The 17,056-nt window shown below is 43.4% G+C and overlaps 1 protein-coding gene across 4 annotated transcripts in view; it reads right to left on the reverse strand.

Moving 5' to 3' along the window:
• Positions 1-311: 311 nt before the first annotated feature.
• Positions 312-17,056, reverse strand: part of LOC136364238 (uncharacterized) — a 30,868-nt gene continuing 14,123 nt past the window's right edge. For 2 of the 4 annotated variants that reach the window (XM_066323967.1, XM_066323970.1), the window contains exons 3-9: positions 13,222-13,383; positions 10,506-10,692; positions 9,786-9,940; positions 8,520-8,546; positions 6,916-7,034; positions 2,967-3,091; positions 312-2,464 (exon numbers count right to left, since the gene is read on the reverse strand). In XM_066323967.1, coding sequence (XP_066180064.1) covers positions 2,995-3,091; positions 6,916-7,034; positions 8,520-8,546; positions 9,786-9,940; positions 10,506-10,692; positions 13,222-13,383 — 747 coding nt within the window. In that variant the 3' untranslated portion in view covers positions 312-2,464; positions 2,967-2,994. The remainder of the gene's footprint in view (positions 2,465-2,966; positions 3,092-6,915; positions 7,035-8,519; positions 8,547-9,785; positions 9,941-10,505; positions 10,693-13,221; positions 13,384-17,056) is intronic. The other 2 variants (XM_066323968.1, XM_066323971.1) reach the window with 2 other exon arrangements.

The raw sequence follows: 17,056 nt of genomic DNA on the forward strand, positions 1-17,056 counted from the left end.
TGTGTGCGCTGCCTGTCTGTGGAAGCAAAGCCCAGCAACAGCATCTCATAAAAAGGTGCTCAAAATTAACACGTATGTTTTGTCATACCTGAACTTTCAAAAGGCTGTCCTCACCCTCTAGATCTTTGAGAACAGCACCTGCTTCCAAAGACCAAACTTGCTTCTTTGCCAAAGCTAAAGAAGTTTTTTAAAAGCTTGGAGGTAACAATTCCTTTCTTGAGTAGCTATGCTCACCTGACACCCTAAAGGTGTAGCAGTTGCTATACTACAAGCCAGGTGTTCATTAATAAAATATCTGAAAACAATTATCATAATAGTGATACTTTTATTAAATTTCATATACATGGATTATAATGGATCCTGGAGTGGAGAACTATACAGTATGTTACACATTATAAATACATTTATTTCTGAAAATACATGAACATATTTAATATAATGATACATTAAAGAGTGCTAGTTGATCTTATTAAAAAAAAAAACAAAAACCAAACAAACACAAAACACCTGACAAACTCTACCATGAATAGAGAGGGTTATAGGAAATACCAGTTCATGATGCTATGTCTTAAAACACTTTAAATTCAGTTTGCACTGATTCACATTCTGTACAGTCTCTGTAAAAAAAGCTGGAGGGACAATGGAGGATGTAAATTAATGCAGGATTTTTGTCCCCTGTATTTATGGAGATATATAGACTATTCACAGAATAATCAAGTAATGAATCTTTCTAGCTTTGGATGAAGCTAGCAAGATATACAGTGAATAACTAAGTCCTGCAGCAGCAGCTACAACTGAAACATTAAACACAGCACCTTTAGGGTGCTAACCTTGAGTCAGCACAGCCTTTTTCCTTTTAATGAGGATCAGAGTTTGGGTTGTGGGGTTTGGTCATTGTGTTTGTGGGGGTTTTTTGAGATGGTAAATAACAACAGTAGCAACCCTTCTGAGTACTTGAACCCTGCCTTCACTCATCCCTGCAAACTATACCTGCCCTGGAATGGCATGGCTGAGATGCTCCAAATCCCAGAAAAGATCCTGCTCATTGGAGGACTCCAATGGCTCCAGCTGCCGTGGATGAGCAAGGACCAAGCATCTGTTACTGAAAGACTAAGCCTGCTGAAGCTGATCATTCCTGCCAGCTCGTCAAATCTTGGTTCTCAGGCAAGCTGGCGTTGGGGAGGGATTTTTAAACAGCAGTTGCTTGACTTGTAATGTTATTATAATTTATGGGGTAGAACAATCCTTTATCAAGAGACAATGTTAGTTTACTTAAATCTTTACTCTGTGTATTAATTGTTTTGCTAGTACAAATAAGAGCTCGTGTGCAGAGAGCTCTGCAACCATGGGATGTTCAGAAGCATGTTCCTTGAGTCAGGAAGCAGCGGACATGTGGCAATAAGGCAGCCTCCACACACAGTCATGGTGTTACACAGTTATTAGTGTATCCCACAAGAGCACCAGTTTATAAAGTATGTGTTTGAATTACTTTCCCTTGCAGCCTTCCTGCCCTCAACTTTTCCCATAGAGAGAGTGCAGGCAGAGCCGTACAGCAGCATGACTGCCCCACCTACAGCCTCGGGCCTCCACCTGCACAGACAGAGCACTTCACTGGGACTTAAAAGCAGGAATTCAAGCCTGGTGTCCTGTCCCCCATGGGAAAAAAAAAAAAAAATTACATAATGGCTGAGTGTGGGGCACAGGCTGCCCTGGATGCCCCTTCCAGTCTCTTGAAAGGCTGATTTCTACAGTGTTGCTTACTCTGGTCTTTACAATGAGTGTGTACAATGCCAACTTCTGTGCAGGAAAGCAGCAGAGTTCAGGGGCCTCTGCAGAAGGAACAGGCCCACAGGAAGCTGGTAGTGGATTCAGGAATGACCTAAGCTTTACCTACTTTGTTTTCCTGTTGCATCCCAGTGAAATGGCACAGCTGGCCATTTGCTGCTCTGAAGGGAGGAACTGTGCTAGGGACCAAGACTGCAACTCAGGTTCCCCAGAGGAAGGAGACTGTCCTTTCAACAGCCACCTCTGCCCTGGGCAATGAGTCTCTAGCACTCCTCTGGATGACGCTATGTCCCATAAAGCTAATGTTTATTTCAGCTGGACAAGTCCCCAGAAAGTAATGAGAGTTTAAAAGCTTCAGTGTTTCAGGTAATTCTATTCCCAACCCAGAGAAGAGGAAGAATTTCCAAATCTTAAAAGTCTCTGTTGGTTGTGTTGCCAAGATGCTAACAGCAATTTCCATCTGTGGCTTGACTTTTTAAAGTAAACTTCAGATTCGGGAGCGAAGCCATACATAGCTGAGCATTTATCTGCCCACAGACCCTTCTCAACATCCCCCTTCCTTCTTTTCCTTCCAACACTCAGTTCAGAGTTGCTCTGTTGACCATTGTAGGATGTAGATTGCACAGAGTAACCATGGGATTCTTGATTATGTGTCCTTTGGTGTTCTTGCCTTGACTTTCTGAAACAGAAGCATGCAGTGAATGTGAGATTAGAGAGAGTTTCTCTGTGTTTAACCTGTGAGCTGAGTTGGGAAGCTGGAATATGAAGCTGAGGCTGGTTTTCTTTTAGTCTTTATTATGGACAGATTGTCTCTTTCCCAAGACGTCTCACTGGCTTATTATTTGGAAGTCTTTTGACTGACTGCAGATAAATTAATTTAGTGCCTTTTATGTTTTGTAAAAAGGCTGTGTGATGTAGCCTGTATGACTACAGTTGCCTTTAAATTGTGATTTAAACAAAAAATACAGCAACCTAAAATTTGGGGGACTATAAAAATGAATATATATGGGCTAGTCCTCAGTAGGCATCAATCTACATAATTTGAACTTCAGAAATTGGATCTGTTTCTGTCTTTGCAAGATGGAGTGTGTCTGGATGAAATAACAGGACTTCCTCATTTTTGTGCTGAGAAGAAGTGAAAAACCCCAACCCACAAAGAAACACATACTGCTTTTACTTACTTTACCTTGCTCCATTTGACTCAGGTTATCAGAACGGCCATAAGTTTTCATTCTTTGTGTTTTGTCCCAGAACAATCATGGAGTTCCTCTCAGTTTTCCTTAGCTCTGAAGACATAATATCTGGCCTTAAGAAATGGAAAAATACAAATGAAGCTGGTAGGGGCCAGAATGCATGGCTACGTTCTTAACAGTAATATGCTGTGCATTATGTATCTGACCTATACCAAGTGCAGCTTCCCCCTCTCCAGTCTGAAATTCCATTACAGATGCTGTCCAAACATTTGTGGCAGCATCCAAAAAGAGAGCCACAAGATGCACCACTTGGCAGGCAGCCACATTGTAATGGATGGACACAAATACAATTTTGTTCAAAGCAACCAGTGTTTTCTGCCGAGCTGGACAATGAGGGATAGACTTGTGGCTGAATGTCACAGGGAAGTTAAAATTTCTGGCCTTAAGTAGTAAGTAGGAAATTAAGTGTTTTGAAGAGCAACACTAAACTAGCTGCTGTGGACTTATTTTTTTGTTTGTTATTTAATACAAATGATTGATACAAGTATAATACATCCTGATTGGTTTAAATTACTTAGCTCAGGTCTCCAGGGCTTTTGAGAGACAAACCTTTTGAAACACTTGCTAGACACCTCTTTAAAATAGGTTTTGTTTAAGAAAAAAAGCTGTCATTTGTTTTTTGGGTTTTTTTAAGCAATATTTGGAAGTTATTTACAGAAAATAAATAGCTGATACTATTTACTTCAAATCTTCAATTTGAAAGATTCTCAGCTCAAGGTCCTGGCTCATGTGGTGCAGACTCTTTACTGTGCAAACTATATTGGGTTATTTTACTATATTGGGTTTTTTTTCTCAACGTTGTACATTTTTATGTTCTGTTCTGCTCTTAGATCTTTTACAATGGAGTGGTCAATCTTCTGCCTTGATGTTCTTTAATTCTTTGGTGGCTTACACCTTAGTATTAATCTTCCATGTGAAGAGTGTCATTCAGATCTGAGCCTGAGGTGTTTGGGCCCTTTTCAACCTTTACTACACAATATTGAAGATGGGATTTTGTAATGTTAGAACTGCACTGTCCTTGCTAGCTAACTTCACACTAGCCACAAAGTAGGCATTATACAGCAGCAAGCTTTTGGTGGCTTCAAACTGGAACTATCATCTTTACCATGAAAAATACTGTATTTATGAGGTTAGCTCATGCCCATGCATCTGCATTAAATCTACAGCTCCAGTAGATACCCAGGTGGGTATATCTGCACTGGAATGCCAGGAGGGAATTGCCTAAAGCTTCCTACATCAGATCCTGCCCTGGAAAGTGGAGGACTGTGTGCTGCTTAAGTTCACAACACTATAATGAAGTCAGTCCTTTGCACAGAATGGATGCTGCTTTGCAGGAGCAAATATACTAGCAGGAAAAAGAAAATGAAATGAAAACCTGAGCCTGTTTGGAACAATGTATGACAAACCACTGAGTCTTGTGCCAGTATGTTTACCTTGGCAGGCCTCCCCTCTCTCCTGCTAGAAGAACCAAGTCCTCTCTGCTATGAGAATTCTTTTGTGGATGTTAAAAAAAAAATAAAAAGAGAGAGACAGAAAAGAAAAACAAAACAACCACCCTGGAGTAGATCATTCATCATACATAGAGTAGGAGCATGAAAGGGGATTTTCTTTGACCTAGTAACAAAAACAAAGAGACTTTCTCTAATTACCTAAATGACTCAAGTGCGACTGGGTGTCAAAAGCAACAAATCTGACTCCTTCAGAGCTGTATGTTCATACAGGGCACCAGGCATCAGCCTGTTTCAGTACAAGACCTGAAGCCTCAGAAAGCCCAGGTAAGCAAAAGCCAGCCAACTCCATAGGTCTGCATGTACAAACAGGACCAGGAGCCAGGACAAACATGTTTCATAAATTATAACAAAGACAGTGGCTTTAAATGCTGAAAGTATCAGGGCCTTAAGGTTTGCTTTGCCAAGAGCTGCAGATGAGTGAGACTTTATTGCTTTACCATTCTGGTACTGCTGCAGGAGGGGTCTGTCTTACTGTCCAGCAGCATTTGCTAGTCTGTCATTGATCCACTAAGCCTAACTTATTACTTTATAGGAAGCTGAGGGCAACTGCATATCCAAACTGCCACATGAACAAGGTGCCCAAATTTCCCACATACCAGTGAAAAAGACAGGGTCAGTACATTGCTGTTGCTGGGTTTGGGGTAAAAAAAAGCAAGACCAAATACAGAGAGGGCTGGGGAATAAGAGCTAAAATGAAGGAGAAAAGGAAATGGAGGGAAATAAGGGGCATGAAGAGAGGCAAGGGTTTTATATAAATATATGGGAGAAGAAAGTTAGAAGAAAAGGCTGTTCATCAGCTATTGAAAACTGCCTGCAAAAATCAGAGTACAAGAGCTTTGAAGATGCCTGGATACAGCCAGGCAAAAAACTGTCCATTTGGCATCTTGCTGTACAGCATTTCCATGATAGCAGTAGTTGTCCATTCTAGAAGGCTAATTCAATTTCTAAGGAGCTAAAATTTCTTATAGGAGCTATTGGGCTGACCCTTCATTGGAAGTACATTAATTTAGGCAGCTGAGGACCTAGTCCTCAATTCTCATGCAGGGAGTGCTGGCAGTGTCCTCTGTGCTGTGGAGATGGGGCAAGCAGAAAGTTAGAAAGAGAACTTTTCTGAAACCCAAATAAAAGTGCTGGTTCTATTCAGGTTTAGAGGGAAGGTTCACAGGAGTTTGTATACTTTCCCCAGCTGGTTCACCATCTATTTTAGATGGAACTGTTTGATCTCTCTCTGCTTTGTGTTTCTTTCAGTTTCCCAAACAATAGGAGGAAGCTCTCCTGTTACGTGTGCTTGGGCCCCGACCAACCTTTTCCCAGCTGGAAAAATCACTCCATGTGTTACAGAGGGGTTTTTTCCCAGCTGCAATTATAAGATTCCCAGTTCCCTTATGCACTTAGTTAGGTAGGTACAGGCTGTCTTAAGGGGAACAATAGGACATTCCTGAGTGCTTAAACAACTGCTGTTTCCCTGCCATCACCCCCTCTAAAACCGGAGGAGGGCTTAAGCACATTTAAGCTGTTCCACGGAAGGTAACTGAGACCTCAGCTGAAAAAACATGCAGGGAGGTGCACAGCTCCATGTAATGCTCCTGCTTTGGTGACTAAGATACCCAGGCTCTTCCTGTTACCTGATTACATACACAAACACTCCAAATTTACTGGACTAGCTGGGAGGACTTGGCAAGTGCACAGGGAATATCTGTGCAAGGGGTAGCTGGCAGAACTGTCAGATGGACATGCACCACACAGTTTAGCTCAGAGGCCAGGCTACAGCCAGCCTGGTAGACAAACTTACCCAAGGGGAGCAGCATAGATCACTTAATAGAAAAAAGACCTGGTATTTGACCCAAATATTCATCTACAGCAACAAACAGGTCCCACCCATGAGCACACGTTCAGCAAACTTCATCTCTCGTTCCTCTGACAAAAACCATCCAGCTGATCCTGACTGCCCCATCCCAACACACATCAGGTACAATATGGTCTGTCCCACTGGATGAAAAGTGGGAAAGCAGACAAAAGCAAACATTAATGCTGACTGCAATGCTTCTTAGGAGGGAGCAGAAAGACAAATAATTCAGCTATAGAATGGCTCTGGCTAATTGTCATCAACCCGTTCCTTGCCCTTACTGGGAAGAAGCACCTTATTTCAGGGACCCTAATGTTTCCATGATTCTCACACAGCTAACATCCAGTTAGGATCCTAGAGCATCTGGGCACTAAGGAAGCAAATGCTACTGCTAGCCAGGACCAGCATATGCAGTGGAAATAAGGTATGGAGTGGTTTTCTCCAGGCGGCAACAACCAGAGGTAAACCTTCTACCACCTCTCCCAAGACTAAGTGAAAATCTCCCACAGCATTCTCTCACCTGTACAGCTGTGGGCAGGACCTCTTCAGGGCAGCAGAGGACAGCTCCAGCTTGTTCTGGTTCGTCAACCGCGTCTTCCTCATAAGATCTCTCACCCTCCTCCAAGCATGGCTCTCACCCTAGGGAGCAAAAAGAAACCACAACTTAAAGGACTAGAGGCAAGTTGCTGGCAGACTTCATCTGGTCAACATATGATACTTTGGGGCATTCCAGGGTGGTGGGAAGAGGGAAGTTTCTTTATTTCAGACAGATAGGGGTCAGGGCCCACAAAAGAATTTTTAACACTGCAATGATGCCCAGTGGCCAGCCTGAACTTGTATATGACACAAGGAGACAGGATTGATGAACTTTGGGTATTACTTTTGTTTGTTTGTTTGTTTGTTTGTTTGTTTGTTTGTTTGTTTGGAAACATTTCTGCCTAGGACTCTGCTGTTCTTTCTGATTTAGGATTTCAGAGAGGGCACCTCACTGGTGAATGCTGAGTAGCTGCCTAAGGGCACGTTTTACCCTATTGTTATGCTGTGCTAAAGGAGAAGATTGGTTTGGTTTCCTACCTACTCACATGCACGTAGGGGGCCTTTACAACGAAACCCAAAAAAGCAGTTTGACTCTATTATCCTTTCTATTAGGCCAGGTGCTTTGGTATCAGCCCGTTTTAAGGTGGTAGTTTTGTGGACCATGAATTAGAAGAGATCAAGCCTTTGTTTCCCTGTCACATCGGCAAGCCACAGCTATTGGGCCCTTACATTTGAAATGCTAATAGAGATTATCAGGAGGTCAGGGAGTCTCAGGAGGCCATCTCTAATCTCTCTTCTCCCCAGGCCGGCCTCTTCTGGACCCATGAAGTAAATGTAGCCGTGAATCAAAAAATTTAATGGTTTTGTTTCGTTAGTTAGTTTTTGGTTAGGGTTTTGGGTTTTTTTTTTTTCTATACTGTTCTGAATTTCCTAAAGTGATGACTGGAAAACCTGGGGAACAGAACAAAAATTATCATGTCTCAGAACTAGCATAATGGAGAGAAATTATTCCCATTTCAGTGATTTTCTCAAACCATTGTCACGTTCCTGACATTGTTCTGCCCTGTCCCGAGGTTCCACCTCACTGTGTGCTGGTGCTGCTGTGCCACCAGCAGAGCCATTACTACTGGAGTTGTGGCCACCTTGAGAGCACAACTTGGCAGCTGCTCAGCCACAGTTACTAGCCAGCAATACCTATTGCAATAGTTTTTCTTGGGAATCTGCAAAGTTTTCAGTTCCAAGCTTCACATGAGGTCATGGCTCAGCAACGCCTGATTCAGTGCTACTGAGTTAATTGCCTGTAAGCAAGACTGTTTACTCATGGAAATAGCAAACCCCTGTGTTTACTGCTAGGATTAATGCGTGCTGTGGGTTTTGAGGCCTCAGCAATTAGTCTCTCGTTGTGCTGGTGCTGTCTCAGACAAGCAAGCACTGCTGATACACAGAAAGCCTGAGCAGCTGATGCTCCTGTCCTCCATGAGAGTAAAACTTCGGGGGTGAGTAAACCTCTTTTGTTCATACAGTGCTGTGCACTACTGGCCTTACTCTCTGAATATGTAGACACAAGACTGCAAAGGCAGTACATACCGAGATGTTTTTGCTGACATCCAGAGCCTAAAACCAAAAAGCAAATACATTGATAAATAACGAGACAGCAAGACCATCTCCCAGCGTTTGCAACAGACTAGGCTCTGTTCTCAGCCCTGCCCTGGAATGTACCCATAGCCTTGGTCAAGTCCTTTATCTCTTTTTAGACTCAGTCCCTCACATGTGTGATAATCCCTTCTTCCACCTCTCGCCTCTCTTTTGTATTTAAACTGCCAGTTCATGTGTATAGTATCTCATAGCCTGGGGATGAGTGTAACAGACAGAATTCCTATACAGTACCTGCACTGTAGGAATAAATGGGGCGTTTGACGTTCAGGGTACAAAATCCAGTACTAAGTGACAATAATAAGGTGTGACAAGAGAGGATGAGGGTTTAGTTTAAAGAGCGTGGATCTTGGTTCTATGGTCCTGTGAAGTCATCAGAACTTCCCACATGCTTAAAATACTCCAGAAGCTGGCTGGACACAAGGCAGAGCATGGAGCACCTTTCAGACGCCAGCCTTAATTTGAGTTCTGAAGTTCATTGAAATGTTTGTGACCTTTTTGCAACTTAAGGGTGGAAATTTCATGAAGTCTTTCCCATGAGAGACCTACTCCTTCCTCCTTCCTTTTTGCAGGGCTGGGAATACTCTGATTAGAGCCTCTGCTCTGGCATTTCAGCACTTCTGAACCCCACCAGAACATGAAAGAACTGAGGCAGACACAAACAATGGGAAAGAAAGGGAGAGGAAAGCATTAATCCTCGCTCCCTTGGATTTCAGTGACACAGATTTGCTGAAACACTTTCCCTCGAACATACTTTGAGGGCTGGAGCTAATTACATTGATGTGCTGTGAGTCTGGTAATAAGTGTGGCCAGCTGAGGATTGATCCACTAAAATTTTTATTAGTGCTAATGAATGCTTGGTTTAATCTCACTAGCATTAGTAGTGGAGACACTTATGACAGAGTCCACACAGTAAGTTATTTGGAGTTGATGACTAAACCCCATGCTGCTGTGTGCAGTGCTCCTCTCCCCTGCACCAGTGATCCATTTGTGCCTTTCTTGGCATAAAGACACAATCCTTCATTAAAGGTTGGGAGCAGAAAGACACAGACCCCCTGACCCTCACTGGCCCAGCTCTGCTCTGTAGCAGACAAGGTTGACTTGCTCTCCTGCCACCTCACTCTGACCTGCCTGAGCAGAACTTCTCCCTGCTTCTCCCACTGGCCCCACTCAGACTCGGGTTCCAAGCCTTTCACTCACCTTTCTTACGGCAGGGTCCTTTGACAGAAAAGCCTGTCCTTCAGCCATACTCCCAACTTCTTTGAACTCATTCTCCTTGTTGTTCCTATTGTTTGATGACTTCCTGAGCCCGACCATCGGCTGGCTCTTTCCTGATTCTGGGTATCTCTCATTTCCTGCAACGAAATGCAAGGACTTTTATCTTAGCAGTGGCCTGCTAGGATGGCCTCTGGGCAGTGCTGGCAGCAAGTTATGACTTCAGATGGGATGAGAACCTTAAGGATTTAAAGATGGGATAAGACCCCATGTGATCCCAAAGGCTCTGAGTCAATCCTGCAACAAAGTTGTTCCGTGTTTCACCAGGTATGAGAAACAAGCTGAAATACAAGGTTTGAAATAAACTGATCAGCCTCATTTAGTGAGCTGTTTCACATCTAACAGACTTCTCATCTGGTTTTATCATCAGTAGGCTGAGCCCTGTATTTCTCGGCCTTCTGGAAAAGTTGGTCTCTGGATCCAAGCTTTGCAGCTGGGGCTTATTTCCACTTGGTCTATAGAATAAGTCATCCTCTAGGAATGTGTTCTGTGCCTACTTGAGAGGGTAGAAGACTAACAACAGGCATAAGGCTTTCCATCTTAGATCAAGATCCTTGGTCTTTCCTAGGAAAAGAAAGTGGCTGGGCAGCTTGTTTGATCGAGTAGTGCCAAATGGGAGGGCAGGTTAGAGGTATTTGAACTCACCATTGCAGCTGCCCAGCTTCTCGGCATTTGCTCCGATTTCTGGGATGATGGAAAGATCAGAAGGGTTTCCAGTCTGAACCAAGAGGCTGTGAGGTCTGCTCTTCCCACCAAAACTTTTTTTTGTATCTTGATATGAGTTAAGGAAGATACTGGAAGCTCCACAGGAGCAATGCTGCAGAAGGTATTCCTGTACCAGACAAAAAGAAATTATACAGTCTCTCAGGCTACAACAGCCCAAGGTAATGGGTGGTGTGACACTACAGAGAAATTGTAAACTCCAGCTCAGGGACGTCCATCCTTGTCCTAGGACCACTAGAACCCAGACAAATTATTTAATTCTCTCAAAGGCTGAACGGCCTGTAATTAGTAATACAGAGCTTTCATGGCTTCATTGGCATTTAACCTAAATTGCCTGATATTCAGCATCTTTTTAGTTTGTTTCCCAGATGGAAATAAATATAAGTTTCTAAAGAGCTGCTCAGCTAAGACAGTAGTGTAAATAAATAGATCAGTTATAACAATGACTCATGTTTTAAGACGTTATTTGTTTTGGAGCATGCACAGACAACAATATCTTGTATTTTTATTGATGGGATGCCACAGTTTTCTTCTGTCTTACCAGCTAGATTGACTGTATGTGATACTTCAGCCAGTGTACTTGTGCTGTTGCTGGTGGGGTGAGGAAGGGGAGATTTTCTACCTTGCACAACCATGTTGCAGAAGAGTTTAGTAAGGTAGGAAGGAAGAAGAGCTTTATCGAGCTGAAGCAGAAAGGGAACCAAACCATTTACTGGTGTTGGAACCAGGACAGGCCAACACCAGTTTAGCACCTCTGGAGACCCCCAGGCAACTGACAGTTTCAATGTCACTTCTTACCTGGATATATTGCAACAGCAGTGTGGCACTTTGCATTACCTATACCTTTGGGAGATGCTTAGCAAATCTGATGAAAGATGCTGGTTTTGGCCCATGGTACAGATTTCTCTGTAAAGCAAAGGATGTGGAGCAGCAGTGTTCCCTTTGTGTCCCAGGATCAAAGCCATCATTTCAGTGGTGATATCTGTGCCACCACTCAAGAAAAGCTTAGCAAGCATTGGTTATCTACAATCTTCATGACCAGCTCTTAATACTGTGCTAGCCTCACGTTCTGGGGGTTGTGTCTCCCTACCCATGTCTGGGACATGGAAACCTTGCCATGCTCATAGTCCACCTGGAGAGTGAACATGGTTTGTAAAGGAGTCTTCGGATGCCCTCCAAATTGTGGATTGCAATCTTCGTGTTTCATGGCAAATGGGGTAGCAGTGTTCCTCTTCTCTTCAGAGGGGCTACAACTGAAGAACAAAATGCTGGAGAGCTGCTCAAATATAGGAGATGCAGGCACCACGGGATACCTGAGAGTGTTCAGTTTTGAGGACCATGCTGCAAGCACTGAATGTTACATCTAAGGATCCAATTCCCCACTGAACAGTATGAGACAAATGCCTCTGAGAAGACACTGCTGAGAGACCTTCAGAAGTACCAGAAAGATCAAGGTTTCAAATATTTAAATGAAAGCACAGTGCCTTTCATTTCAGTGGGAGCTGGGGAGGGGGCATGTACACCAGATGAATTTGCAGCTTGGAAGAGTTACTTTGAGCAATGACTCACAGTTGTAAAGCTTCAGGAAATGTGTTAACAATTCCAAGGCTCTATGTAGGAGGCTGCATTCCTCTGAGTGTGAGAGATGGGTACATGGAAATGACAAGCTACTCTGCTCTGCATTCTGACTCAGAACTTGGCTTTGGCTCTGAGGAGTCAGTCACCTACTGCAGATCCAGTCCCAGCAGGTGGGAGAGCAGCACCAGGGGAACAATGACGCTATCAGGGAGAATAAAAGACTCACCACAGCACAGCGGGAAGGAATAGCTGAGTGTAATCAACCCTCTCTGTTCCTTTGGGGAGTGTTAAAATAAATAAAAAGGCAGGGGAGGAAAAGAGATGGAAATCTGGTGTGATGGCTGAAGAAGAGGTGGGGTAGAGCTTAATAAAATATGCAAGGGCTAAAAAATGCTTATGGAAATGCTAGGAAGACACTGAAATTATCTGCAAATTTCAGTCAAATTTTCCAGCTAGCTCGGTCTGATAAAAATTACAAATGGGAACACTGAAATGGTTTCATGTCAGAGATTCTTCATCTGGCAGCCCAGGAGCATAGGAAGGGAAAAAAAAAAAAAAAAAAGCGTGGAGCTGGGTCATGGTATTACTGCTTCTCTTTCCCCTTGTGTCTGTTTTGTGAAAAATTCTGGGATTTTGACAGTTTGAAACCAGGAGGAAATGAAAGATCTTATAATTCAAAACATCATTGCTAAGGAGCTCTGTGGATTATGTTTTGATAGCATTAAGGAGATGTGCTCTTGGGAAGTTTACAACAGCAGAGAAGAAAGTTATTGACTTAGAGCAGACCATTGCATGAGGTGAGAAGGGTGCTTTTTAACTCAACAGAAGCAAGCACATTTGGGAAACAAAACTGAAGAACAGAAATTCAAGCCAAACTTCAGGAAACTAAACCCATTGTGGGTTAAACCCACAGGTGAAGACCAGATTACCCAGCCCAGGTGGGTATTGGATGTGGTAAACTGGCATCTTCCTGCACACAGAACTTTGTTTGGGCCTTGAGTTCATTATTTAAGATGTATTATTCTATTAATCAGTGGAAGATACTATGCTGTCTGCTTACCTCTTTTATCTGACTCATCTTCTGCTCTTTCTGCAAGCTGCACACTTGTTTTTGGAGACGTAGGTTGTGCTCCTGAAGCTGCCCAATCTTCTCAATCAGTTGGCAGATGTGTTCTAGGTATCCCAGACCAGGTCCCAGGGCTTTGCTGTTACTTTGGTTCACCTGCAATGACAATGCATCTTGGACCATCGAGTAACAACAGAGCAATTCTTACTGGGAGATGAGAGTCCTGCACACTCCTTACAGTCACATCCTGTGATAAAGTCAGGCTTCCTCTTGCAAGGGACTTTGGTCTTACCACAGATTTGAGCTATAACATCACTTGCTGAAGCTCTTTTCTGGACTACTCAGCAATCTCCACTGTCAAAGGGATTCTTCTAACTGATCACAGGCTGATGCAGAGGAAAACTTCATGACAGTTTCTAGTTCCACCTCACAGGCTAATTTTTGTCTTTAACTGGTCATAGAAGCCTTACAAACAAATATAGTTCTACTGCACACTATGGATGGCTGGGGCTAGTATAGCCATTATCACTTAGCCCACAATCCTCAGTGCAAGTCACACTTACGTGTGCTGAAGCTGGGCTTGGTTCTACCCAAAGGCACATATCTGTAGGTTGCATTGATTTGCTGAGTTGTGACCAACTTGGAGGTACACTTTGTCTGCTGTACTCTGGCCCTTATCACTGGTGTGTCTGAGAGAAACATATTTGAATCAAGCTGCCAAAGTGAAAGAACATCTTTCCACTAGTCTTCAGTAGATCTCAGCTTACATCCCTGCTGCTACTTTCTCAGTCTTGAAGAGATGCCTTAAGAAAGTTTGCAGGATCAACTTTGCAGTCTGGCTGTGGAAAGATAATCTTTACCACTGACTTCTCTTCACCCAGGACCTGCCAGAGTCTCAGCCAAGGGCAGTGCTGGAGACAAACTAATCCTATGGCAGCAGAAAACCTACAATGCTTTCCAGCCTCCTGCTCTGCACCTCACCATTTCTGGTGCCAGGGCTTCCCTGCGCACAGCGAGTGTCGTCCCCTGTGCCGTGACCAGGCTGTGCTGAACGTGCTGCTCACAAACACATGCAGGCCTCACTTCCACCTTGGCGCTGCCTGCTGATGTGCGTGTGATATCAGTGAGTAAAATAAGCCTCGATCTTTACAAAAGCCATGCTCTAAGTTTATCTTACTTCAAAAAATAAGTTCCCTCTACAAAAGCAGGAAGCTTACTCTGTCTCCTTTCCCACAACAATCTACATTTTTGGGGAAATGCCAGCCCTGAGACTCTTCCTGTCTTTTCATTATGTCAGAAAGCTCATGGTGTGTTCAAAAATAATCAACATTAGGATTTACTTCTTTTTAAACAAATGATGATACAACGTTATTTATAAACAGGTATTAAATCCAGATGCTTTTGTGTCTGAAGTTGGGAGAGAGGTTGTTGACTCCAAGTCAAGCAGTCATTTATTTCATGACTTTTATTTTCCTCGCAGGCAGAGCATGCAAGAAGTGGTGGCAAGACAAAAGTTACTCAGCCATAAAACTGAGTATTTACTGTGGTTGTGCAATGGGAAGAGGCACAGGACCCAAAGGGAGAACAAAGTCTATGTAGTATCTAGTGGGATAAGCTTGAATCAAAAGCCCTATAACCAACACATCTAAAAGCATAGGGGTTTGGGGTGCCCAGCTCCAGAAGCATAATTTTCAGAAAGTACATGGGTATTAGCTTCTGAAAATCTGGCCATTTTGAGCTGTCCCAAAATGAATAGTCATTTTTGTACACTATTCCAATGGATAGTCAGAAGTTCCTTATTATCCCTGAAAATATAGGCCTTCTGCCACACTGTACCCTCTTTTTGCACATCTAGCAACTCTCCTTCCTGCCAGTATGCTACTGCATGACTGCTGGCATGTGTGCACTGCCCTAAGGAGACACTGAGCCAAGTCCAACCTGTTACAGCTGTGGAAACATAAGGGGAGGCTGCAAGGGACAGACGAGGTCTTGGAGAATAGGATGAAGTAAAACACTTGGCTCTAACTTAGATTGGAGGAAAATGTAATTGGAGAAAAAGAATTAAGCATTTTACTGCGACCTCTTTCACTTACAGACCCTCTTTTTGCTCCATATTTGTTTTGTGCTTAATGTTTTACAGTGCTGCTTCATGTCTGTGGCTGCTGGGTTTGTGGGTCAATATGGGCAGGGGGAGGAGAGAAGGTCCTGTTTTTCCATGCTCTGTATCTAGGGCTGAAGGCACTGGAAAGCAAAGGTGTGTTTGGGACAGACATAGAAAAAAACTGGCTTTTAGCAGAAGTTAGAGAGAATCTCTAACTACTGAGAGTAAATCCGGGTGCCCAGAAAAGGAGAGGGAGAAGGTATTGAGTAGTTGCTCCAGGTTTTGGGGCAAGATCTTAGATCTACCCCTGTAGGTGAGCTATGCCAGACTGAAGGTTGGACTCAATGTGTTGAAGATCTCTGTTTCACAGCCAGCCTTCAGAGGCTGCTTAGGGCAGTTTGGGCTATTTAATAGCAAATTATTCTGCATTTTATTGAAGTGATGTCAGAAAGCATAGATCAGGCAGAGCTTCCAGTGCTTGCACATTTCTGCAGGGCCAGCCTCCTCTGTGGTCAGAATGCAATGGTAAAAACTTTTAGGGGTGTGCTTCAACCTTCCACAGGGCTGGTAAGCATTAGGAGTGCTCAGATACAGCAGGTGCTCTATACATTTGTATAATTTAGCTGGTTGCCCCCAAAACAATTCCACAGAGAGGGTCTCTCTAGGAACCCTTCAAAGACTGTTTTTTCAGACTGGAAATACCTAAGGGACCCTATCTATCTTTTGGTGGTGTCAAGTGCAGCACAGACTCTGGTCTGTCATGTTCTGGTCCAAATATTTTCCTCTCAGCATCTGTGAGACAGTTTTATGCAAGTAGCAAAGAGTCAGCAACCACAGGAAAACTGCAAACATCTTCCAGGATGTCTATTCAATTCTCTGTCCTCCCAGTTGAAGCTTCATGACTGCAATTTGTCCTACTCTCCACATGGCAATTGTCAAATAGTGCTGGAACAAAAGCTGTGTGCCCATTTTTGAGATGATGAAGCCTATGAAGAAGGAAAAATATCTTGCCTGCTTTTCTGTAAGGTGAAGATGTGGAGGATCGTAAAGACACATTTTATGTATCAAATGGTTAAAGCTTCTCTAGGAAAGTAAGAATGTAACATATAAATATGTGCCAGATTTTGCTTTTAGGCACAAGACTAAGCCAGACTCTCGTCGGAAGAAACAGAGTCAAAGGCTCACAGTTATGCTATGCTGAGTTACTCACATTACATTTTTTGACCCTGAGCAGTTAAGGAGCACTACATTGACTGTACACTTGTGTAACCAAAGAGGGATCTCTGGCCTTGTCAGACTCACCTGTCTAAGTTTTGGGCACAGGTTTTCAGCATGTGTGTCCCTGGCAATAAACCATGACAGATGTGCTGGCCCACAGATTTCTTAGGAAGCTTAAAAAGACAGGATCAGCATCTGCACTGGGAACTTTGGCTAATCTAGAGCCCTCTAGACAATATTTTGACTGCTGTAAATCACATCTTCTCCTCTGTGGCTACCCAGCCCACAGAGGTAGGAGCCTGTGCTCTTGTCTCTGTAGAACATTGTGCTCACTGCAGCATCTGATCACTACGAAGATTTGAAGTTCAGTGGGAGCTGCAAGAATGAGAGTTGCTTCCAAGTCTTTTGTCCAGCTGGGGTATAATCAAAGTCTGCATGTCTGATCATCTGGTCAGCACCTTGTCCAGCCTCATTTCAGCCATTATCTGTTACTTGGATGCATGTGAAGTG

Source organism: Sylvia atricapilla, chromosome 8 (assembly GCF_009819655.1).
Source record: "Sylvia atricapilla isolate bSylAtr1 chromosome 8, bSylAtr1.pri, whole genome shotgun sequence".
Taxonomy (NCBI): domain Eukaryota; kingdom Metazoa; phylum Chordata; class Aves; order Passeriformes; family Sylviidae; genus Sylvia; species Sylvia atricapilla.